The 26,520-nt window shown below is 31.3% G+C and overlaps 3 protein-coding genes across 3 annotated transcripts; 1 reads left to right on the top strand and 2 right to left on the bottom strand.

Annotated features, from left to right (window-relative positions):
• Positions 7,993-11,191, top strand: LOC105166209 (transmembrane protein 147). The gene is made up of 7 exons (XM_011085477.2): positions 7,993-8,166; positions 8,682-8,751; positions 8,847-8,906; positions 9,471-9,585; positions 10,263-10,378; positions 10,560-10,684; positions 10,833-11,191. The coding sequence occupies exons 1-7, from the start codon at positions 8,090-8,092 to the stop codon at positions 10,954-10,956; spliced, it is 687 nt and encodes a 228-aa protein (XP_011083779.1). The 5' UTR covers positions 7,993-8,089; the 3' UTR covers positions 10,957-11,191.
• LOC105166308 (B3 domain-containing protein REM16-like) lies at positions 15,582-18,290 on the bottom strand. Its single transcript, XM_011085616.1, has 5 exons — positions 18,120-18,290; positions 17,897-18,019; positions 16,443-16,911; positions 16,158-16,327; positions 15,582-15,788 (listed from the first exon to the last, which is right to left on the bottom strand). Exons 2-5 carry the CDS (start codon positions 18,005-18,007, stop codon positions 15,582-15,584), a joined length of 957 nt encoding a protein of 318 aa, XP_011083918.1. The 5' UTR covers positions 18,008-18,019; positions 18,120-18,290.
• LOC105166211 (B3 domain-containing protein REM16-like) lies at positions 21,601-24,784 on the bottom strand. The gene is made up of 5 exons (XM_011085478.2): positions 24,614-24,784; positions 24,391-24,513; positions 22,512-22,980; positions 22,227-22,396; positions 21,601-22,100 (listed from the first exon to the last, which is right to left on the bottom strand). The coding sequence occupies exons 2-5, from the start codon at positions 24,499-24,501 to the stop codon at positions 21,753-21,755; spliced, it is 1,098 nt and encodes a 365-aa protein (XP_011083780.1). The 5' UTR covers positions 24,502-24,513; positions 24,614-24,784; the 3' UTR covers positions 21,601-21,752.

The raw sequence follows: 26,520 nt of genomic DNA on the forward strand, positions 1-26,520 counted from the left end.
ATATATATATATATATATATATATATAATATACGGTCAACATGCATGTCTCTCTATGGTTATAAGCTAACATTCCATATTCCTTGTGTTTGTCCTCTCCTCTCCATCTACATATTAATGGTTTGGAATGGGAGAGTATTATTTTATGTGGTGGGGCTGTGGACTACTGGATCTCAACCCAATTAATGAGCCAGGCCGGTGCGGATCTACCTAAGAAATTTATATGGGCTGTCATAATTAATTAGGACAATGAAAGAGGTACAAAAAATTAGTAATATTGAAGATGTCTAGGGCACCACAACTTGTTATTGTCTATGTTTTTGGACATTGATAACCAAGAATGGGATTTTGATGCAAATGGAGACCTTTGGGTGTATTTTTGTTTACAGTACCATAAAGAATATCATTAATGTTTTCTTTTGAGTTTTTTCTTTTTCTTTTTTTTTTTTTTTAAAGATCGATGTTACGATTCTTATGTGGGATGTGATGAGATGAGATTCATTTTGCGGATATTGTACTCGACCTTGTTTTAATGACGCTGACGAAAGATCTTTTATCCCACTTGGATGTTCCATAATGATATCACTCTCGTGCGTATATTGCATGTTGACCTATTTTTAAATTATATGTTAATTTAATCATAATTTTTAATTTTTTGAAAGAAAAAACGTGCCAACCACACACGTTGTTGATATAGCGTGGAGTATGGTAAAATATTTTTTCGCACCCATACAAACTCTAGCTTGTCTCATTTTTTTGGGATAATTACACAATTCCTCTTTAGAAAATTGATGTAATTCCATTTACTATTTCTGAAGTTTGCTTCCGTCTAATAAATAAGCCATTTTATTAGTTAAAATTCATTGAATATAATGATATTAACAAAAGAATCAGATAAAAATTCATATCTAGCCCCAGTTGACTTATTACCGATTTATTGTAGGTCAAATAAATATTTTTATGACCAAATACTCTTATTCATTCGTACATGTTAATGCTTGTGAAGACGTACATAATCACCATTATAAATGTAGTTTAATCTGCAATAAGTCAATCAGGGTAAAAATCACATTTCATTCAAAATATTTTTGTTAATATCAATAAATTCAATAAATAATTTTGACTAACAAAGGAACCTATTTGTTAGACGTAAGCAAATTTTAGGAGTATTAGATGTAATTTTTCAAACTACAGGAGATTTACGCATAATTAATACACCAAAACTCAGACGAGGAAAGTGTAACGATCCCTGTTTCTTTTTCCTTTTTTTTTTTAATTCGAGACAAATGATTTAATGTAAAATTTAAAAAGGAATCAAGTATACTAGTTTTGAGGTAGCAATCACATTATTATCCGAATATTAATTGACTAGATTGCGACTTTAATGACATTCTTGATTCTCTTCAAAATTTCCTGATTTTAATGATACTAAGAATTATTATTATTATTGTACTCTTTGTCTATGTGTGGACATTTGTGGGGGGAGGCGAGTCAAGTAAACTACATATGCAGAAAGGTACGTAGAGCTATTCTTTCAAGAAAGCAACGTTAGAACTACTACTGTCCACGATTAATGAAGACAACAGAAAGCCAAGTTCTAGTTTTTTAATTTAATTTTCCTCCGGGAAAAAAGGAGGTAAGAATTCATGATTTTTGTACAAAAGCAACTCTGGCCCCTTTCATGTGGATGCAAGAATTCATTTCAATTTGCTTACAACTAAACCTAACTACCAAACATTAATTCATATCTTAATCATAATTAATTAACAAAATTATAAATCAAGCATGTCATTCTTTCTAATTATTAGAAAAGGGAAATAATTAATTACACTTAAACCCCCTCTAAAGTTACGAAATTACATTTTTCTCCCAGAAAGTTTAAAATTACACTTATAACCTCTTCGAAAATTCATTGTTTACATCTGACCTCCTTTTGTTTAACATTTTGAGATAAAATGCTGACATTAGCGAAAACAATTGCATAAATTTTCAATTTTATCCCTTATTTAATCATAATCAATATTTGCCAAAGTTTAAAAATCATGACAATTAATGTTATCTACCAAAGTTAAATAAAATCATAATCAGCATTTGCCAAAGTTCTACCTAACATTTGATATAATATGTAATTGTAGCTAATATTTTGATCTCCTTTGTAATAACAAGTACTAACAGCCATTGCGTATTCATAATTAATTAATATTCTCTATATATATATTTTTTACTGCATAATAATTAACTATAACAAAATACTATATTTCTTCTAGTACCGGATAAAACTACCCTTATTCTTCAAAAATAATTAATTTTTGTATATATATAAAAATAAGAGTGGTTTGTGTTAATTATGTTGACGTTTTTGGATTAATTTTTCAAAAAATAGGAATGATCTGTATAAATAGACAATAAATCAGGGGTCTAAATATAATTATCTTAAAGAATTATAAAGCATAACTAAATAAATAATTAATGCAATAAACAATAAAGATAAAATTGGTGGCCATGGAATATAATAATGAGAAGAATAATAGTTTGGTCATTGTTATTCGCGTGGGGAAGATACAGACATATCACGTATGTGTGTGTTGCTTAGGAATTGGAACAGTATACAGGGTGAGTACAGTACACACACAAGAGAAGACAAAAAAGAAATTAAGGAAGGAATCAGCGGAATGAACGGCGTTTCGACTGACGTGACGTGACCCGCATAATATTATTACTGTAAGGGACAAACCTGGTAATAAACAATTGTTCCTCTCCTTTCTTTTTCCATGCACCACCAGAATTCACTCCTGTAGGGGCATTTTCGGTACTTATTGTATGTTACATCACTCACTTAAATTTATGCTTATTGTCGGTAGGTCCCTGTTAAGTGGGTGTCTCGATAACTCTTTTCCTCTTTTTTTCTTTTATTTTTTTTGCTACTTTTATTTAATGTAATTCAATCGAATTTAGGTTAGAAATTCCATTATAGTTGATACTCAAAAGGTTAGAATTACATTTTTGTTTATTAAAAAATATTTTTTTAATAAAATTGTGGCCCATGACCTACTGGTAGGCCCAATCCATACTACCAAAAAATCACTCACTTGGATGGCTTCCCAATTTGTTGTCTTGGCCCATTCTTGGGTCGGCCTACTTATCCCACTTGGTCCACTTGACCTAACCCGTCTCTCTTGGTATTTATCTCTCGTCTTGCAGTTGCAACCCTAAACCTAATTCCCCCTCCCTCTCTCTTGTTTCCTCGACTTCCTCCCCTTTTTCTCTCTAAAATCTCAACCGTCGTCTTCTCTCTTTTCTCGTTTTCATTCTCCGCTGTTCTTCCCTCTCACCGTCATCAATGGTTTCAGTCTATATAAATCTCCCCTGCCGTTTTCGGTGGTTAAAACAGTACGAACATAAACTTCCTCCTTCTCTTCTCTTGCTTCCGATTAAAAAATTCTCTATGAACTTAGTTCCCTAGTGAAAACTTAAGTGGGTTTGTGTGATTAAGTCTTTCTGGCAAGATTTAGGTACTTGCAACTGGTGTAGTGGTTGCCGGCCTCAATGGCTGTAGGTTTCCCTTTGCGCGATCTGGTCCCCTGAACCAACTGTTTTTCTTGATCTCTTTATATCTATCACTGCTTCTGTAAACCTGTAAATATTTTGATATATATATATATATATTGTATTATTTCTGTAATATTAATTTGTAATATTAAGGATTTTCGCAACTCATTATTCTCTGTAATAATTGATTAAAACTTTTATATTTGGGGTGGACTACTTTGGATTATCCAACAATATTACTTATATCAAAGTGGATTAGGACTGCGGATCTATATTAAATAGATCATAGATAATCAACTTATATTGCAATTCTTTTAATCATTGATTTATGTCAAACAAAAATCCTATTATTTATGACAACGGTAGAAATGTTATTTTTCTTTTTTGAAAAAAAGGGATAATGAGCGCGTGAAGTATAGTTTCTTTTTTTTTAAATTATATTTTTAAACTGACAAAATAGATAATTCAGCACTCTTAATCCTTTATTTTACGAGATTTTCAGAACAGTTTCAAATTTAAAAAACTGTACACACTTAATTCTATACTTTACGAAAATTTTAAAAGATTTCAAAATTGAAAAAATTCGATTTCTAAAATCAAATGAAATTAGGATTTAAGTAAAAATCATTTTTCCTCTAGTAATTCCATGACTAGATGTGGACCAGAACAACATACATTAGATAAATATAATTTTTCACTATGATTAAGTATCATGGTTAAAGATAAAAAATCTTGACAAATATTAATTAATTAGGGTGCATGAATGGATATTAGTTCTTGTTTTTGCAAATCAAGGCTAAAATATTTGCCACAGCTAAAAACTATTGTAAAAATTTGATCATAGATAAAACTAGGCCAAATATTAATTAATCATAGTAAAAATTTAAATTTTTATATCAATTTATAATAAATAAAATTAATTTATTATTTTATTATAATTTTTAAATCGTAGTCGTAGCCTGTCATCCAGCGCGAGATGAGCTGATGAGATCAAGTGAAAGTCTGTTCATCATGACTTTCAACGATAACTGTTGAAAGCAACATTAATCAGTGTACGACATGATCGAGATCAATTCAGTGTGTGTGTGTGTGTGTGTCCCATCTAATTCACGATGTCCACAAAATTACAACTCCAAATTTAAATGAAGGAATGTAAAATTTTGAGAACTACGTAATGGAGTCAGAGTCTGCATGCACGTTTCCATCTGCCCATTCTAACTTGCAGAATATTGCATTAAATGTAAGTGACCGTATCAGCAATTCTGCCGACATTATTCTAATAATTACAAATGATTTTTCAGGAGTTTTTCCTTTTTTTTTTTTAATGTAAGATATTGCATGTGACATCAATATGTAAGAAATATAAATCATTAATGTTTATTGTCTGTTATTTGATTGACTTGTTTGCCGACAATGTAAATTTAAGTTGATTCGTATTGGTGTCCAACAACTCTATAAAGATCAAAGTTAATTTTTAAATTATTAAAGGATTAGTTTGCAAAATAATTATTAACACTTTAATACTTAAGTCAGTAATATATTTGACGGAATAAAAGGAAAAAACTTAAGTAAACATGAGATGATGATGAAATAATTGGGATAGTTAAGGGCGGAGAGCTTAAGTATGAAATGGAGTTGAATGAGTATAGGGAGTGCAGAAAAAGAAATAAAAGTCTGTGCGATCTTGATGATCGAGAAGTGGAATGAGCTTAAGACTTGACTGCCCATATTATAGGAACAACTTTGAAGAGATTTAAGGGTCAGTTAAAGGTGGTTGAGATATCCCCACAATTCTTGGGATATCTATTTTCTAAGAATGGTATTTATCAACTTTTAAAATTATTTTTTAAAAAGTATATCAGCTCAAAGTGATCCTGTCAAATCAGCCGTAGATATAGGAGAACTAGTTAATATTGCCTGTGGGCACGGTCCCTATTTGTGGATACTACCCCATTAGCAGGTGCATGGACCAGGCTGGCAGGCCTGATACCCTTGCTGTCTAGAAATTTTGCTTGGGCTAGCAAAATTTGGGCATGCTAGGTCTAATTTGGCCATTAGGTTTGGAAAAATATTTGTGGTGAGCATCATCACAAGAAATCCTTTATTACAATGAAAATTGCCTATCTCAAGGTCCTAAAAGTTTACACAAGTGTCCCCAACTCTAATATTAATCCCAAAATAGGTCAAGATTCGTGTCTTTCACATATTGTACCAATTTGGCCCCATCCTAACTTGGATGCAAGTATGGATGGATTCTGATGATTACCCAATCATTTTTGAATTTGTAGTTCATGCAAAATCATATAACTCCAAAATCCCGCTCTCCATGCTGCATGTGTAATTTTTTATGCCTTATACGTTCTTACAATCTTTACTGTTACTTCTTTACAAGTTTGTTAACTTAAGCTTTACAGGGCTGTAATTGACGCTTTCCTAGTGTGGTTCTCACCTTTTGTTTATCTTACAAGTCATATTTATTAGATTCTAGACTTACCTAAGCATATTTGAATATTTCCTTATTTGAATTTCACCTTAATAAAATTTTCAAATTTGTACACATCATATCACAATCATACTTTGATTTTTGAGATGGGAAAATATAATTTTAGTCTTATAACTTAAGAGGAGTGGCAATTTAGTCCTATTTAAATTAAAAGTCGCAATTATCTTATAACTTTAAATATTGTACTAATTTTTGTCCTTTCCGGTCAATTTGACTGAAAAAATTTCACGCCATCAACTATGTCAACACCTAAATTAAGACAAATTTGATGATGTGACAATCCAACATTATTTTTTTTAAGAATGAGCTGGCAAAAACAAAATTACAACTTCAAAAATAAAGTTACGTAAAGCGAATTTTACGTACGTGGTCCGATACATGTTATTACATAATATATTTTTATTTTATTTTCTTCCTTTTTTGTTGAGTCAATAAAAGTACTCTAAACCGTAATAGCTTTTTACATATTTTATTTAATGTGGTCTTGGTAATTAAAGTTATAAACTCTTTATAAGTAAAAGAGTACTGATATTCATTTATTTTGGTAATATTTATTTTTAGGGTAAATTATATCGATACTTCTGAAATTAGATTAAATAACACAAACGCTCTTTGTTGTTTTATAATATTACTGCTACACCCCCTGAGGGGTGTTAGTGTAATATTTTTTAGGAGATGTTTGCTGTAACTCACGAATGTTATATATATTAATGATTTATTGTAGGTCAAATAAATCTTCTCTAATCAAACGATACTTATACATTTTCATACGATAGTGCATGTGAGGAGTCCATCATCTCCACCTTTATAAAGGTAGTTTTGTTAAGAAAATATTGGTTTGACCTATATAACTTGGTAAGCTCAATCAGGGGTATATAATATAAATTTTGTGAATTTTACTCACATACGTATCTATTTATTGGACAAACAAACATTAAATTTATCAAATTATAACATCAAATGTCATGAGACGAGGGTTTAATTGTCCTTGAATATTAATATATTGTTGAATTGAAGGCTGTAAAAGTGGGGCAGGCAGTGGTGGGAGATGAAAGAGAGATAAAAAAGACAAGCAATGGAGAAATGATTAGTGGGTTGAATGGAAGGAGGAGCGTGCATGCGTATTTGCATTCAAGTTGAGTAGTCGGAGGCGGGGAGAAGTGCAGAAAGCAGAAAGCAGATAGATACACTAACATGGACTGTTTGGGATAAGTGCAGAAAGCAGGTAGATACACTAACATGGACTGCTTTGTCGCTTCTGCTCCTCTCCATTGTACATTTAATTTTGTTAAAATATCTCCCAAAATCATATCAATCAATTCATTTATGAAATTAAACTGTGAAAATGGATATGTTACTTAAACAAAATATATTGAGTTTTTGCTATATTATAAATCATAGTGACTGTATAGACTTGTCAATAAGTGGGTCAGAATTTTTTGGTAGAATTTTTTAAATATTATATTATATACAAAATAGTTTTATGAAAACAGCAAATCTGCATATTTAATAATAATCGAATTTAATATTATCACGTCAAGTCTGCAAACAAGCAATATTGCCTATCAAGATATTGAAAAATATGTTCAACATGATAATGTAGTTATATAATTAATTATTTATTATTTAAAAAATATATGGTTAAAGAAATACACAATAAATAATGTTTATGGTGTTTTAAATTTGTACAATTGAACTTAAATCGTGGGGGTGTTCAATTCGATTAATCGAACTGAACTACACCAAAATGGCGTACTTAGGTGGGGAACAGTGTAATTATCTCAAAATAAAAATAAAGAGAGAGAAAGTGAGAATTTGTTCCATCCCCTTAAGAGTCATGGCCCAAGCCCAAATATGGGTCAATAAAAATAAAGAATGGGTTGGGCCAAGATGTAGGAGGGAAGAATTTAAAGCCCAGAAGACCAATCCTAAAACTAAGACTCGCGAGTTCAATTACAATCCACTCTGCGCTCTGGAAAGGAAACGACTCCATTGCCAAGACTCTCTCTCTCCACATTGGCCGAATTGCAGAGGAAACATGACAATATTTCACTTCTTCAACTGTGCAATTCTGACGTTTGGCCCTCACGCAGTTTACTACTCGGCCACGCCCTTGTGAGCTTCTCTTTTTGCATCTTGATAATGTGATATTTTTGTTAGATCTCTCAGTGATTAACTAGGGCTTTGTGTTGTTATTGGTGAAATTAAAGTTTTAGTTTTCCTGAATTGTCGATATTTTTCTTGTAAAATTCGTTCAGACAGATGGGGTTTACCATATGAATGATTCTTTACATTGGGCATCATACAAGCATGTATGCGGAAAAGTTGAATCCGTTCAATGTGAATCTGAATTCTGGACCACCTATTTGAACTGCAACAGTTTGAGTCCTTTGATTCTGCCGGTATTAGCAGTAGTTAATCAAGCTGAAAGTCTCACTATGTATCTCTGTGTTTTCTCTGTGGTGATAATAAATTCCACGAGTTAACACGCCCCTGTAAAAGATTTGATTTTTAAAATTTTATCTCTGTCAATTCTTTTGTCGAATGTTTTTGCTGGTCTTGTTAGTTGATTGTTAGATTGTGTCTGAAAATATGAGATGGCTGTTTTATCACCTAGTTTTCTACCGCAGATCTGAGTATGATACCATTGGCACTTCAATTAGAGCGGCTGTTGTTTATCTCATAACGGCACTTGTTAAGGTTGGTATTGCAATCGTGCTGATTGAACAGCTTCTGATGTGACGTTTCCTCATTGGTCATTGCCATGAATTCTTATCCATTCATTTCTTCTGCAGCTTGTTTGTCTTGCAACATTTCTTAATGTATCTGAAAGTGACAGTTTTGATCCATATCAGGTATTCCTTTATGTTCTAATGTGGGTATTAGTTACTCCAGTGTTATAGACAATGACTTCTATTATCATGTGCCTTAAAATGTGAGGAAGACTATAAAACTCTTATAGTAATAATTAGTTCAAAGGCTTTATACGTGGTCTCCATATGGCTTTTTATCTACTAACTCTAGGTACTTGGCATATGAAGGTAGAGAATTAATTGTTGGTGAAATGGTAATTTTCTGATAAAATTGTCTAACAATCTTGCTTCCAATGTATTACATCAATTTAATATTGATCATTACAGTGGATTGACTTTTGGACATAGATATCTATCCAGGCACTATGGTGATCTCTGTCTTGAATTCACTTAATGGTGTGGCTGCTATTTTGCCTTTTATTGACTTCTTTTATTCTCTTTTCAACTGGAAGTTTAGGCATATTTACATTGTTTCTCTCCATTTGGCAAATTCTTTTTCCCAAGATATATTAAGAGCATGAATAATTATAATTAAGTTACTTATCTTTTGATAAAGCTTTTAAACAATTCAAACTTCGCGAATGGTCTTTGTCCATTCTCTTTCAGGAATTGTTGAAAGCATTGATTGGGTTCATAGATGTCGCTGGGCTTTATTTTGCCTTGACACAGTTGGCTCACCGGAATATCTCTCAAAACCACAAATTCCAAGCTGTTGGACTTGGTGAGGTTCACTCATGTTTCTAATCTTTTTGTTGTGCTTCCTCCTCACAAATCTATTGATATAGTGGTAGAAGCTGTCTTGTTTAATACATTTAATCAGTCCATCTCAGTTGGGTTGTAAGGTTAAGAATCCACATTAAATAATTTCTCTGTACCAATCTGTAAGTAAGGCCATTGATCACTACCATGTATGTGCTTTTATCGTTCCTCCTGACTGCACTGTGATACAGAGTGTGTAATAGAAATTGTTAATGCAAAGGTTAGTATATGGATTTCAGTTTCTGAACTTATGCATTTGACATGCTCTAAAGAAATTTAGTAAAAGACTATTTAAAATGACACTTCCTGTAAAAGATTTCATGCATGTCTTGCCATTTTTGTGATATTCGTATTATATGAGGTGGAAGTGTTGAGTCTTGTATACTCCAGGTTTATTTGTACAGGCTACAGAAATTTTACCAGTTTTATTGTAAAGCCAAGAAGGTATCGAGTCTTTAAAATGAAATTATATATAACCTCATTTGTCTTGGGTTGCTCTTCAGATCAAGTTGTTACTGTTTATATAACCTGGAATGAAATGGTCATTGATGTTAAGTCAAAATGCTTCTTCCTACTTCTGTTGGCACCATGCTTTGCCTTCCCTTTGGTGTTTTAAGGTCCCATTTTCAATTTTCTCAGGTTGGGCTTTTGCTGATTCTGTCCTTCATAGATTGGCACCCCTGTGGGTTGGTGCTAGAGGTTTAGAATTCACTTGGGACTACATTTTGCAGGGTCTCGAGGCAAATGCTAATTTGGTAAGAAATTGTTACTATTGTTGGTTATATTAGTAGTTTCATTTTATTAGATGTGCGCCACATTAGACATCTTACTCATAGGAGTATATTCTTTCTGCTATTTATTTCTGAAGCGTATTCGTATACAATTTTTGCAGATATCTCATATCCTTTTTCTAACTTTTGGCTCATTATATTTCAGGTGTTGAGTATATCACTTGCTGCCTTAGGCTCTTTGATGTGGCTTAGAAAAAACAAACCCAAGACCTTGATTCCTATTATATATGCTTGCGCTGGGATTGTGGCAACAATGCCATCTATCACAAGGTGTGCTTCTCTTCCACACTTCAAATACACACACAAGCACATACTATATTTTAATTAATTTGGGAAGTTTATCTGTTAATCTACACACATACTTCTTTGCGTACTTGTCAGGATGGTACTTTGCCTAAATGCATTGTGATTTTTGCAGCTATCTAAGACAAGGCCTAGGATGGCACTTCCCAAAGGTAGTAGGATTTGAGCTTTTCACTTCTTTGGTGATGGCTTTCATTAGCTGGCAACTATTTGCTGCATGCCAGAGACCATCTAATTGAGGACTCAGTTTCGGATGAAGACGGGAGATCAAACAGACGGTAAAGCGGCCTCATCTTCCACAAGACTCAATTTTCTCGTTTACCATCTTGTAGGCAGCTGTTGTAGTAGTTCACATAAAAACTCATTCCTTTGGGTCTCTTTTCTCAGAAGTTTTATCATTGTAACGGTTAATTATTGGAGAAATTTTGAACAACTAATTTTGTTTTCTTAAATTGAGTCGTAATTTATTTCTCACAATCTTTCAATATTTTACTTCTGTATTTCTGGATAAATTTTGTCCGGACTCATCTTGGCCAAACCTGAATCAATCACATGACGAGTGCAATACTTGTCATATGATTGACGTACAGTTTAAGGAAAGTGATTAATTACAGAGTAAGTATATTACACTTGTTCTGTGATTCGATTGGTTCGACCGCACCAGGTCTGGGCAAGAATTTTCCCTGTATTTCCTTGTACCCTGCAGATTTTCTAGCAGTCATAGATTCAAAAATATATATTGGAAAAATTCCAAGCGTCCTCTTGTGATATTATAAATGAGCTAATTACTCCCCATGAAAAAGAAATAGCAATTTATTTATATGTATTTTTTAAAATACAACAATTTATCCTCCTATATTGTTTAAAATTAAGCAAGTTAACTCCTTATATGAATTTTTCAAAATGCTCAGGGATAATACAAAAATAGTGAAATAATAGTATTTATTCTTCTTATTAAAGACGTTTGAGAAATGTAGTTTATTAAGATCTGTTATGTGAATATTTTTAGAATGTAGTGGTCATATTCATTCTATATTGGAACGACGCACATTACTGAAGTGAAAACAAGAGCAGTGTACACAAGAACATCAAATATTGCACTGTTAGATATCAGAGCAATAAATATCTGCACAGAAACAATATATATCATTTTTATGATAGTTTAGATCAAATTATATCTATTCTACGCATAGACACACCAATCCTCTACATCAGAATGAAAAATCAATATTTTTACTAACCCTAAAATTCCTTGAATATTATGAATGTGGAAGATAAAATGATAAAGTCAACTATATTGTATATTGATGTTTTATGTTTTAAGATGTGTCTTTTCCTCCTCTCTCTCATAATAATAATTCAAAATGTATCCACATTTTCAATGTGCATCTAACCAAATAAGTACGAATATATATGTATACAATAATATTTCAAATTAAGAACTTAATGAAAAATGTGAATCATATTATAACGAGTATAAACTTAATATATATATATATATATTATATTTGAATCACCTGACAATAAAATTTGACTAGCATGTTGTTGAATTTCATAACGAAGATACTGGTGGATATATGTTCAATTAGATCAACCTTTTTGAACAATAATCATTAATAATTGATATAGAATCTTTCAACATCAATGAATTTAAAATTAGAAACTTAAAATATAATAGTCGAAATATTATATCGAGACATATCGTTACAGAAATAACTTAATAATCATTAAAGGAGAAATAATAATAGACATATGAAAATGGTTTACCGTGTTAGATTGAATTTTTTGTAAAAAAATTAACATAAATATTGAATAATTATTTGTACATCACTATAAATAATTCATTTACCTTTCATATAATTTTTTTTACGTGCAACGCTCTAGTCTATATAAAATTGTAAGTAGCATTTTTATCTGATATATGATTTTATATGCGGATCACACGTGATACACTCTAATCTACATAAAATTGTAAACAGTAATTGTAGATCAGTATAAGCAATGCATTGATCTAATATATGATTTTATACGTGCAATATGTGATATGCTCTAGTCTACATAAAATTATAAACAATCGTTATACATCAGTATAACTAATGCATTTACCTTTAAATATATATGGTTTTATACATGCATCACACGTCATCCGCTCTAATGTACACAAAATTATAAATATTCATTTGTGCATCACTATAAGTAATGCAATTACCTTTAAATATATAATTTTATACGGGTGATGCACGTGATATGCTTTAATCAAAATTATAAATATTTATTGCACATCACTATAGGTAATGCATATATTTACCTTTAAATATATAATTTTATACATACAAAGAATGTGATATGCTCTAATTTACATGAAATTATATATAAACATTCATTGTACATAACTATAAGTTATGCATTTATCTTTAAATATATGATTTTATACGTGCAACACACTCTAGTTTACATAAAACTATAAACATTCATTGTGCATTATTGTAAGTAATGCATTTATTTTTAAAAATATATATATTTTTTTACGTGCATCGTACATGATACACCCTGACTCTAATCTACATAAAACTGTGACACTCTTCAAACCCTTCAACAATCAAATCATTTTTTCAAGCCATCGAAAATCAATCCTACAAACTACTCCAAATAAGGACTCTATAGGAGTCCATGAGAAGCAACAAAAAGACATGATTTTAGTGAAAGGATCATTGTCAAAAGTCGAGGGCAAAATACATCACAAATTGTGGATCATGGCAACATAAATAGGGAAAATAGTAGTAATTTTTTAGCATAAATTACTGATTAAAAGCAAGTTCTATATGTCTAAGGAAATCCAAAACTCTTAGCCAACTGGACGAGTCCTGCACAAACTTTGTTGCCTTCTTGTCAGTTCCCATTGATGTTTCTCGGTCACCTGAGATGGTGGAATCACCTCCTGCACGACTCAGAAGGTTTTGACATTAAGGATTATGGTGTTTCTGTTCCATTTATGAGATCAAATACACATACGTTCAATTCTTCCAAAAAAATTTAAGACGAAATTGTTCCACCCGTCGATAAGTCCACCCTCGTAAACACTAAGTAGTAGTAAATGCATAGAGTTATCGTAAATTAAGATGAGAAGCCTAATGAAATATACTATTTACAAAATCTCGTATCCTCATTTTCATTTATTCTTTCAGTAGTAAAAATGTGTAAAACATAAAATGATAAATTTAACTATATTGTACCATAGTGTTTTATGTTCTAAGATGTGTCTTTTTCTCCTATCACTCATAATAATAACTTAAAATCGACATTTTAAATGCACAAAACATGTGCATCAAATGAAATACATGCAAAAAAATATATATGTACATAATAATATTTCAAATTGAGAAATTTAAGATAAATGTGAATAATATTGTAATAAGTATAAATTTAATATACATATATATTTAAAACAATTGATAATGAAATTTAACTAGCATATTCATAATGAAAAAACTGATATGGTATATGTTTAATTAGATCAACTTTTATTAACAATAATTAATGAATAATTGGTATAAAATCATTCAACATCAATGAATTTAAAATTTTAAAAAACTAAAATACAAAGAAGAAATATTATCAATGCATAACATTACAAAAATAACTAATTATTAACTAAAATAGAAATAATAATATACATAAAGAGAAACCTACAAATAAAAAATGGCTTATCGTATTAAATTGAAATTGCTTATAAAAAATCCAAATAAGGGATTTTGGCAATTTAATTTTTTGTTAATATTGAATTATTGTGTGTACATTACCGTAAGTGATGTATTTACCTTTAAATTTATGATTTTACACACTAGTCTACATAAAATTACAAACATTTATTGTACATCATTGTAAGTAATCCATTTACTTTTAAACACATAATTTTATACGCGTGATGCACGTGAATCACTAGCTCTAGTCTATAAACATTCATTTTATTACATCACAAATAAGTAATACATTTATCTTTAATTGTATGATTTTATACGTGCATGATACGCTCTCATCCATATAAAACTACAAACATCCAATTTATATCACTATAAGTAATGTGTTTAGCTAATATATGATTACTCCACATAAAACCATAAAAACATATTCATTTTACATCACTATAAGTATTTTTTGCATTTACCTAATATATGATTTTATACGTCCATTACACGTGATATACTCTAATCTATATAAAACTATAAGCATTTATTGTACATTGCTATAAGTAATCCATTTATTTTTAAATATATGATTTTATACGTGATATGCTCTGGTCTACATAAAACCATCTAAGCATTCATCGTACATCACTATAAATAATGCATTTACGTTTAAATATATGATTTTACACGTGCATCGTGTGCAATACGAACATAAAAATATACACTCTTCAAACCCTTCAACAATCAAATTATTTTCTCAAACCATCCAAAATCTATCTAGAAACTACTCCAAATATGGACTCTATAGGAGTCCATGAGATGCAACTAAAAACATGATTAAAGTGAAAGGATCACCGTCAAAAGGCAAGGCTAAAATACATCGGAAATTGTTAATCATGACAACATAAATAGGGAAAATAGTCGTAAACTTTTACCCATAAAATGGTAGGAAATTACTAATTCAAAACAAGTTCTATATGTTTAAGAAAATCCAACACTCTCACCCACCCTGCACGCATAAATTCATACATCTTCCTCGCTCCCCGAGTCACTTACAAACTTTGTCGCCCTCTTACCAGTTCCTCTGGAGCTTTCTTGGGCCACCTGAGATGGTGGAATCACCTCTTCCACAACTCGGAAGATTTTGACATCAAATATTATGGTGTCTTCTGTTCCACTTACGATATCAAATAAACAAACATCAAATTCTTCCAAGAAATTTTCAAGGACGAAATTCTTCTCTTCCAATTCTTCCACCCACCAGTAAGTCCACCACCATAACCTTTATAGTGGTATTTAGCCTTCCATATGTTATCTTTGACGCGAAGTTCTATGTCATGGCTTTTGTTGGGAAGATGGAGCCTTGCCCACTCAGCCGGAATTGACTGCATTAGATACACCACAAATGACATTAGAATTGCTAATAATAAGGGGTTGGGGAACATAGAATAATTAAAACTCATTTGGTTCTACATATAAGATTTAAAAGACTCATTTAGAACTACCAATCAGGACTAACTTTGATCATTTTAAAAAAATTGTGGACCAAAATTTATGAGATCGGAACATACGGTTCCAAAAGTGAATTTGTGACTAACTTAGGGTACCAAAGATGAATTTATCCCTATTTTTATTTATAAATTTATTTTATTAATATAATATAAATATTTTATTGAAACAATACGAATCACGTGCGACGGACGTGCTTCTCACTAGTTGAGACATAAAAGACTCATATGGATATAAGCTTTTACCATGAAGAATCCCTTGTAAACATGTGATGCCCGCATAACCACAATGAAACTGTTGTCGGATGAAACGGCAACAGCCATTTGTTGCGCTCTCTGCTTTTCTTCTTCGGTTACCTCCCGTCTACGAGATTTTAGCTGCAAAGGGTATGCACCTCTTGACCCTCGCTTTCCTTCTATTACAAGATGAGTGCAAAACCAAGAACTAGGAGTTTAGAAATAAAATTATGAAGCTTATGTTGTAGTTATGCAAAATTAAATAGAAAGTCTAAAATGAGATCATGAAAATACTTTTTATTCCCCTTCGACTCCTTGAAGTAGATCGACTAGGCTGTATTCTTGAAGGTGGTGTTCGTGCAGCATCACTCTTTGGTTTTTTCGCTCTATGATCATCAGCAACATCATCCGAGGATTGATTGGTTTCATCAAAACTTTCTTCCAAGCTTCTCCTTCGCTTATTGCCACGTGCACTTTCCGTGTGCTCACATTTCTTAACAAAATAAGATGTTGCTTTCTCGCACAAGCTTTCTTGATCAAACATCAAAACCTCAAATCTTGAATTCCCATTGTACTTGAAAATTAAAATATCATTTTCTTCTAGGGAATGGTCTTCAACAAATGCTTTCCAGCCATGTCTGAGAAGCAATATATCTCCGTTTGTCACCAGTTCTACACTCCATTCATGCCCACTTGGGCCTTTCAATGCTACTGATCCTGCCATCTTCTCTCTTAGATTGTTGGCAAACTTTTTGGGGATGGCCTGTATATGTACCCAAAATTGCATTGAATTGGTAATGCAGAACATTTATATTTCAAGAAATCAATTCGTGCAAAATGCACGCACGAGACTTTACAGCAGTAGCATTCATTCAAGCCTTATGTAACAAGCTAATGTAATAACACCTCAAGGATAACAACCAATCAATTTACTTAATAATAGATGTCCGTAAATTTTGGTAGACATAATATAGTAGAAAGAAATCTATTAAATAAAGCGCACAACGATTATACTCAAGGTATCAATTCTGGCTAAACACACCACACTTTACAGCATCAGCATTCATTTTTCAAGTCTTATGTAACAAGCTAACGCGTCCGCAAATTCTGGTTGACATAATAGAGTAGAAACAAATCTATTAACTAAAAGCAAGACATGAGTTTTCTCGCAAAATAGCAGGATATGCCGGTTTCATTTCCTTTTCTCAATTGGAAGTAAATCTCTTCGATCCAACATTTAAAAGCGTTCAAATGCGCAAACGGATCTAGTCTTCTTATTCTAATTGTTCCTAAAATTTATCATAAATTTTGGTGTATCACCACAACCATCAACAACAAATGCAATAATTTCAATTCAGTTCAACATTCAAGGTTTCAAATCTAAATTAAACACAGATGTGAAAGAATGAAATCAAGCCCAACACCCTGAATCTCAGAACCCCCTTTGAACCAATTTTGCCAATTTCTTAATAAAACACACACACACTCACACTGGATCCCCACTAAAATAAAATGATACCAAAGCAGAAAAGATTGAAAATCCCACCTAGAAAACTCCATCTCAGTTCTCAAACAACATATAAAATTGAGAGCAACGACATGATCATTCATGAAACCAGAAACCTTAAACGGCAAATAAAAATGACATGCACGACCAATTTGACTTAGAATTTTCACCCAATTTCTCACCCAAAAAAAGAAAAGGAGGAAGCACATGCAGATGGAGGATAACAAGTTGTGGGACTCACAAGTTGCTGATCAAATCTGCCGGTGAGGACCTGACAGAACTGAACTGTCTGAAAACGCGACCAGTACATGTCTTCTTCCCACTTCCTGCAGTCCATGCAATCCCTCACCATTTTCTTGCTAATCTGCAAACAGAAAACAAGAAATTCAAGGGAAAAAGATGCCTTCTTTAGTGGTAAGAAATAGATCCCTTGAGAATATTAATGGGAGAGAGTGAAGTCTTACAGAGTGTGAGAGCAGAAATCCTCACGCAGCGGTGGGTAAATTTGAGCAGAGTGGTCTGTATTCTGTGGATGGAGGAGGATGTCTGAAAATCTTGGAAATAGAGAATAGAGAATAGAGAGGAGTTTTAAGTTGAGTGTCAAGTTTTGGTGGGAGGGGTGGTGACCGAGTGCTTTTACTCCTGCAGACTACCTTTCTTCTTTTCTAGTTTTTATTTTATAGAAGCAGAAATTGTAATATAACTTTAAAATATTATTTAGTATATTTAAATTTACAAATTCATACAGAAATCATCAGAATATTTTTAAATTTAATAATATATATTTGAATCCACCACCTCATATCTATTTTTAGACCTCGACTTAATTATTAAATCAAAATCTGATCGATTTACACACGGATCTGCTAGATAATATTTTGAGATATTTTCAATTTTTTCAACAAAAATTATTGTTTTTCCTTTTTGACTAATTCATCGAGAACTATGAATTAGACAAAGAAAATAAATTCCTATAATAAACTAAGATTATAAAAGATAAAATTTTGTTCAGATAAAATATATCTTTTGTGCTCCGTTTTCTTAACATTCAATCACAACATTTAGTATATCAAATTTTCAAAAATAATTTTTACTATCGGCAAGGGAAGGGATTTGTGGCGTCGATTAGCAACGAAAACTCGACAAAAGAGGCTAACGGCATTTATTACTATCATATCAGCATGATCAAGTTTTGTAGAGTTTACAACATATTTTTAAAGCATATTACTCTCACTTTTTCTTTCAATGCCTCAAGAAACTATCAATTGTATTAAAAAAAGAGAGAAAAAATGAAACAAGAATAAAAAATCAAAAGATGAAATTTTGGCATGGGAAAGTATGGCCCTTTCTCATTTCATTTTCAAGAAAATATTGCATAAATCTTTCAACATTTTAAAAGTTTTTTAAATGAATGTTTTACTGTTTTTTTGGCGGGAAAGGTGATGGATGAGTCCTTTATTTACAGCTTTATTATGAGATGATCTAATTTTGCACGTCTTGAGGCATCTCATTTTTTTATCATTCTTTTTTTTTTTTCCCTTCATTTTATTACAAATTTCTTTACCAAAACTATGGTTTGAATAATGAGAAATAAATTTTCACGTACAAAAGAGATTTAACACTGAATTTTCCCAAAAAAAAAATGTCATTTTTTATGTCGCTTAGAGAAAAATGATTTGTTATTATCCACTGATTGCACGGACATAAAATATTTGAATTAAAATTATTTAATATTTAAAAATGATTGTTCATGTTTATTTGAATTAATTAAAAAAATGGACCAAATGAAATTAAAATAACGGACCAAATGAATCATGATTTAGAATAAAAAGAACTAGAATCCATTGAGGATAGACAGAGCTTTTAGTGTAAATAGATTCTTGTACAATTTATTTTATTTTTATTTTAAATTTATTACTTGTATATTTATATATAGTCGTTATTTATATCTGGAGTTTGGAAGTATGCAATTATATATAAATGGAGCAGGCGTATTTATACATAATTATTATATTTCTATATATGCAGCATTAAATAATATAATATGATCCGTTGCAATATTTAAGATATCATAAATTGAAATTTTATTATTCAGTTAATAAGTTATCGAATTTTGCAGGTCGGTGGAGTGCAATACATTTTCTCATCAGTATGACTTAATCATGTGGTAAAAAAAGACTTTTTCAAAAATATCCACCAAAAGTTGAAAAAATGAAGGTCAATCAATAATTCGAGTATTTTCTATATGAATTAGGGCTGACTCGACCAACCAAATCTACACACATGGCAAGATCTCTAAATACCAACACACCTATGTGGAATGGATTTTCCTTGAATGAGTGCTCTTTAGATTAGGTTTTCATTTCAAATTTGATGCTTGAAATTTAAAGGGGTCTCCGTCAAGGGAATCCTGAATCCCCCTATCTGTTTTTGTCTTGTGCAGAAGTGTTCATAGCCTAATACATATGAAGAGGCACACACCTTCTATTGCCGATGATATATATAGGAAAAAATGCAATTTACCCAATGTGTCAAGTAAAATGAGCAATTTACCACCTACGCAAAATTAAAAAGCAACTTATTCCCTGTATTATCAGAAATAGAGCAAAATACCCCCTAGATTCAGCGGTACGTACACTATAGAGCTTTTTTTTTTTTCGTGATTGTTTTCAAGGAATTTTGTATTTAATTAAAATATTTGATCTTTCAACCATCTTATTGATATTTAGTTGTTTTATACATAACACAGATTTCTAATACACACACAGATATATATATATATATATAATAGTTTATAATATCAGATTATTTGGAACTTTTACTATATGTTACTCTTAATCATACATTTAAATACAAGTTTCGTTAGAATAAAATTAATCCTTTTCCTACTTTTAAATTTATTAACTTTAGTACAAAATACATATAGTTTGAAAAAAATTAACTTGGAATGGAAAAAATAAATCAAAATTTTCGTTCGCTAAAAAGAATATACTTTTTTATTACGATTAATTTAGTATAGCTAAAAAAAGAAAATCATGATAAATATAAATGAACCACAGCTTTGCAACGGTCATTAGCTGTTATTTTTTGCAAGTGTGGACAAAACATAAGTCATGGCTAAACCCACAACAAATGTTTTGAATTGGTTTTGTATAACCGTGCTTAATAGGTTTTGATTTACTACGATTTTTAAATCGTGCTCATTTATAATGTAGCGAGAACTCAATTTTTTTCTGTAATAATATTACATAACTAAACAACAAATGATATGGCTATATAAATAAATCAGAGTGTACCATCTTCTATGATATTATAGGAATAAAACGGATCAAGATTATATTCAATAAAATATTTAAATTATATGGAATTGAGTTTAAATAAACTCAATTAAATTACTTTTGTTATATATGTACACTATTGATAATAGATTATTTGGTAAGTTTTCTAAAATTCACATTTTCTTTTAAAAACAATTCGTGCAAAATAATTATAGTATACTATTATTTTATGATTGAAATATGTTGTACAATAATATTATATGCAAATTTGTTACACAAGTAGTAGTATAAAATATTAATTTATTAAACATAATTTATGTTACATACAACAATAAAAAAAAAAGTCAAATAAAACTTAACAATGAATCAAAATTTAATTTTATGATACATATATATATCTCCTCATTCTTATTTCGATGATTATAAGTTTATGTACATTTTATTATATTGATGCATTGTAATTTGAAAAAAAAAATTATATTATCGATCCTCATTCAAAAAAAATATTTCACATAAATTTAGTCATAATTAAATTAAACCCATAATATGCACGAAATGCGCACTAATATACATGTTAGAATCAATAGTTTCAAATTATAAAATGTAACAACAAATAGGAAATGAAATTAAAAGAAGCCAAATAAATTGAAAACTATTAATATTGCCATTTATATTTATCTTAGGAAACTATTGAAATGTCATTAGTACTTACCAACCAATTAAAATATATTTACGATTAAAAAACAAATCAAAATTCTAAGAATTCACCGTTTGTTCAAAATTAAACCTCCTAAGCCACCCTGCACTTTGAGCATAAACTTATACATCTTCCTCACTCACCGAGTCCATCACAAACTTTGACGCCCTCTTGCTAGTTCCCCTTGATGTTTCTCGCATCACCTGAGATGGTGGAATAACCTCCTCCACGACTCTGAAGATTTTGACATCAAGGATTATGGCGTCGTCTGTTCCACTTATCAGATCAAATAAACATACGTCGGATTCTTCCAAGAAATTTTCCATGACGAAATTCTTCCACCCACCAGTAAGTCCACCACCATAACCTTTGTAGTGGTATTTAGCTATCCATACATTTCCGTTGGCGTGAAGCTCTATGTCATGGCTTTTGTTCGGAAGATGGCGCCTTGCCCACTCAGCCGGGACTGACTGCATTAGACATGCCAGAAATGACATTAGAATTGCTAATAGGAAGGAGGTTGCACAAACATAAGGATAAAACTCATTTGGTTCGACATATAAGATTTAAAGACTCGTATGGATACAAGTTTTTACCATGAAAAACCCCCTGTATACATGCGATGCCCGCATAACCACAATGAAACTGTTCTCAGATGTCTCGGCAACAGCCATTTGTTGCGCTCTCTGTTTTTCTTCCTCAGTTACCTCCCGTCTACGAGATTTAAGCTGCAACGGGTGTGCAGCTCTTGAGCCTCGTTTTCCTCCTACATCAAGATGATATGAAAAACAAGAAGTAAGAGTTAGAAAATAAAATTATGAAGCTTACGTTGTAGTTAAGCAAAATTAAATAGAAAGTCTAAAATGGGATTTTGACAATACTTTTTATTCCCCTTCGACTCCTTGAAGTAGATCGACTAGGCTGTATTCTTGAAGGTGGTGTTTGTGCAGCATCACTCCTCGGTTTCTTCGCTCTATGATCATCAGCAACATCATCCGGGGATTGATTGGTTTCATCGAAACTTTCTTCCAAGCTTCTCCCTCGCTTATTGCCACGTGCACTTTCCGTGTGCTCACATTTCTTAACAAAATAAGATGTTGTTTTCTCGCACAAGCTTGCTTGATCAAACATCAAAACCTCAAATCTTGAATTCCCATTGTACTTGAAAATTAAAATATCATTTTCTTCTAGGGAATGGTCTTCAACAAATGCTTTCCAGCCATGTCCGAGAAGCAACATATCTCCGTTTGTCACCAGTCCTACACTCCATTCATGCCCACTTGGGCCTTTCAATGCTACTGTTCCTGCCATTTTCTCTCTTAGATTGTTGGCAAACTTTTTGGGGATGGCCTGTGTATGTACCCAAAATTGTATTGAATTGATATGTAGAACATTTATATTTCAAGAAATCAATTCGTGCAAAACGCACGCACAACACTTTATAGCAGTAGCATTCATTCAAGCCTTATGTAACAAGCTAATGTAACAGCAGTAGCATTCATTCATACACAACCAATTGATTAACTTAATAGTAGATGTCCGTAAATTTTGGTGGACTTAGTATAGTAGAAAAATATCTATTAACTAAAGCGCACAACGTTTATATTTCAAGAAATCAATTCTGGCAAAACACACCACAGTTTACAGTATCAACATTCATTCAAGTCCTATGTAATAACGCCTCGGAAAATTTTTGTTGACTTATGAACTAACCGCAGAATGTTTACATTTCAAGAAATCAATTCTGGCAAAACACACCACACTTCACAGCAACAGCATTCATTCAAGTCTTATGTAATAACGCCTCCGAAAATTTTTGTTGACTTAATATAGTAGAAACAAATCTATGAACTAACCGCAGAATGTTTACATTTCAAGAAATCATTTCTGGCAAAACACACCACACTTCACAGCAACAGCATTCATTCAAGTCTTATGTAACAAGCTAATGTAATAACGCCTCCGTAATTTTTTGTTGACTTAATATGGTAGAAACAAATCTATTAACTAAGGCGCGGAATGTTCAAGAAATCAATTCTAGCAAAACACACCACACTTTACAGCATCAGCATTCATTTTTCAAGTCTTATGTAATAAGCAAATGTAATAACGCCTCCCCAAATTCTGGTTGACATAATAGAGAGTAGAAACAAATCTATTAACTAAAGCAAGACATGAATTTTCTCGCAAAATAACAGGACATGCCGGTTTCATATCATTTTCGCAATTGGAAGTAAATTTCTTCGATCCAAAATTTAAACGCGTTCCGAACGGATCTAGTCTTCTTATTCTAATTGTTCCTTAAATTTATCATAAATTTTGGTGTATCACCACAACCATCAACAACAAATGCAATAATTTCAATTCAGTTCAACATTCAAGGTTTCAAATCTAAATTAAACACTGATGTTAAAGAATGAAATCAATCCCAATACCCTGAATCCCAGAACCCCTTTGAACCAATTTTGCCAGTTTCCCAATAAAACACACACACTCTCACACACTGGATCCCCACTAAAATAAAATGATACCAAAGCAGAAAAGATTGAAAATCCCACCTAGAAAACTCCATCTCAGTTCTCAAACAACATATAAAATTGAGAGCAACGACATGATCATTCATGAAACCAGAAACCTTAAACGGCAAATAAAAATGACATGCACGACCAATTTGACTTAGAATTTTCACCCAATTTCTCACCCAAAAAAAGAAAAGGAGGAAGCACATGCAGATGGAGGATAACAAGTTGTGGGACTCACAAGTTGCTGATCAAATCTGCCGGTGAGGACCTGACAGAACTGAACTGTCTGAAAACGCGACCAGTACATGTCTTCTTCCCACTTCCTGCAGTCCATGCAATCCCTCACCATTTTCTTGCTAATCTGCAAACAGAAAACAAGAAATTCAAGGGAAAAAGATGCCTTCTTTAGTGGTAAGAAATAGATCCCTTGAGAATATTAATGGGAGAGAGTGAAGTCTTACAGAGTGTGAGAGCAGAAATCCTCACGCAGCGGTGGGTAAATTTGAGCAGAGTGGTCTGTATTCTGTGGATGGAGGAGGATGTCTGAAAATCTTGGAAATAGAGAATAGAGAATAGAGAGGAGTTTTAAGTTGAGTGTCAAGTTTTGGTGGGAGGGGTGGTGACCGAGTGCTTTTACTCCTACAGACTAGTTTTTATTTATAGAAGCGGAAATTGTAATATAATTTTAAAATACTATTTAATATATTTAAATTACAAATTACAATAAATTCATACAAAAATCATCAAAATATTTATAAGTTTGATAATATTTGAATCCACCACCTCATATTTATTTTAGATCTCAACTTTAATTATTAAATCAAAATTCGATCGATTTATGTAGGGATATATGTAATATAAGATATTTTCAATTATTTTAATTTTTTATCATTTTTCCTTCATATCTCATTAGTCCAAGAATTATCAATTGGATAAGGAAAAGAACAAATTCCTATAATAAACAAAAGATAATAATAATATAAGATAAAACTTTGCTAAAGTAAATATATCTTTCGTATTCGTTGTCAAAAAATCTTTGGATTACAACATTCACAGTATTAAATTTTCAAAAGTTACTTTTATTGTTGACCAAGGAGGGGATTGGCGGCGTCAATCGGCAACGAAAACCCCATAAAAGTGGCTACTGCATTTACTAACGATCACCTCAATATAATCTGGTTTCATACGAGTTGCAACATATTTTTCAAGCGGATTAATTTCTTTTATTCATTCTCACAAGAAACTATCAATTAAATAAAGAGAAATAATGAAACAAGAATAAAAAATCAAAAGATGAAATTTTGCCATGGGAAAGTATGACCCTTTCTCATTTTATTTTCAAGAAAATATTATATAAACCTTTTAATAATTTAAAATTTTAAAAAATTAATATTTAGTTTTTTTGGCGGGAAGTCCTTTATATGCAGCTTTGTTAATAAATGCTCTAATTTTGCACGTCTCCATATCTTGAGGCATCTCATTTTTTTATCATTATTCTTTTTTTATTTTACCTTCCTTTTATTTCAAATTTCTTCCCTAAAACTATAATTTGAATAATGAGAAATAAATTTTAACAATAGAAAAGAGATTTAACACTAAATTTTCTACAAGAAACTATGTCTTTTTGTGCAACGTGTGTGTATTTTGAAAAAATGATTAGTTATTATTTGCCGATTGCACGAACATTTAATATTTGAGTTAAAATTATTTAATACTTAAAAGTGACTGTTCAAATTTATTTGAATCAATTAAAATAATTCACCAAATGAATCATGATTCAGAATAATCAGAGCTAGAATTTTTTCAATGTAAATAAATTCTTGTGCAATTTACTTTGCTCTTATTTTTATTTATATATACATAGTTATTATGTATATCTGAAGATTGAAAGTATACGATTATCGAGTAGGTGTATTTATGTATAATCATTATATTTTTATAGACGCATTATTAAAATAATATAATATGATTCATTACAAAATTTAAGATACCATAAATTGAAATTTTACTATTCGAAGGGAGTTTTCTGTTCATAAACGATAACTCAGCAGGGTGGTGAGCGTTATTGACATTCTCTCTCATCACTATGACCTTAATCATGTGGTAAAAATACGATTTTTTCATAAATATCCCTCTAAAAATCAGAAAAAATATCGATTAATCCGAAACCCAAATATTTTCTGTATGGATCAGGGTTTAGTCGACTGATCCAGTCCACACTTAGGACATGGCAATATCTATAAACACCCACTAGAGTCTGTACAAATAGCCAAAAACTATAAAATTAATCCAATTAAAGAAATTTTTATTTAAATACTTTAAAAGTTTATTTTAAATTAGGTTCAAATCGGACAGATAGTTATTGAAA

The sequence above is a fragment of the Sesamum indicum genome, linkage group LG7 (assembly GCF_000512975.1).
Source record: "Sesamum indicum cultivar Zhongzhi No. 13 linkage group LG7, S_indicum_v1.0, whole genome shotgun sequence".
NCBI classification, from domain to species: Eukaryota; Viridiplantae; Streptophyta; class Magnoliopsida; order Lamiales; family Pedaliaceae; genus Sesamum; species Sesamum indicum.

What these genes read in the sequence shown, in the direction of transcription:
- LOC105166209 (XM_011085477.2), top strand. Translation starts at nt 8,090, where the DNA reads ATGACAATATTTCACTTCTTCAACTGTGCAATTCTGACGTTTGGCCCT. An exon ending in TCATAACGGCACTTGTTAAG is followed by an intron (nt 8,752 to 8,846) that starts GTTGGTATTGCA and finishes TTTCTTCTGCAG; the next exon opens with CTTGTTTGTCTTGCAACATT. An exon ending in ACAGTTTTGATCCATATCAG is followed by an intron (nt 8,907 to 9,470) that starts GTATTCCTTTAT and finishes ATTCTCTTTCAG; the next exon opens with GAATTGTTGAAAGCATTGAT.
- LOC105166308 (XM_011085616.1), bottom strand. Translation starts at nt 18,007, where the DNA reads ATGGTGAGGGATTGCATGGACTGCAGGAAGTGGGAAGAAGACATGTAC. An exon ending in GCAGATTTGATCAGCAACTT is followed by an intron (nt 16,912 to 17,896) that starts GTGAGTCCCACA and finishes GTACATATACAG; the next exon opens with GCCATCCCCAAAAAGTTTGC. An exon ending in TTTACAAGGGATTCTTCATG is followed by an intron (nt 15,789 to 16,157) that starts GTAAAAGCTTAT and finishes TATCTAATGCAG; the next exon opens with TCAATTCCGGCTGAGTGGGC.
- LOC105166211 (XM_011085478.2), bottom strand. Translation starts at nt 24,501, where the DNA reads ATGGTGAGGGATTGCATGGACTGCAGGAAGTGGGAAGAAGACATGTAC. An exon ending in GCAGATTTGATCAGCAACTT is followed by an intron (nt 22,981 to 24,390) that starts GTGAGTCCCACA and finishes GTACATACACAG; the next exon opens with GCCATCCCCAAAAAGTTTGC. An exon ending in GAGTCGAAGGGGAATAAAAA is followed by an intron (nt 22,397 to 22,511) that starts GTATTGTCAAAA and finishes ATCTTGATGTAG; the next exon opens with GAGGAAAACGAGGCTCAAGA.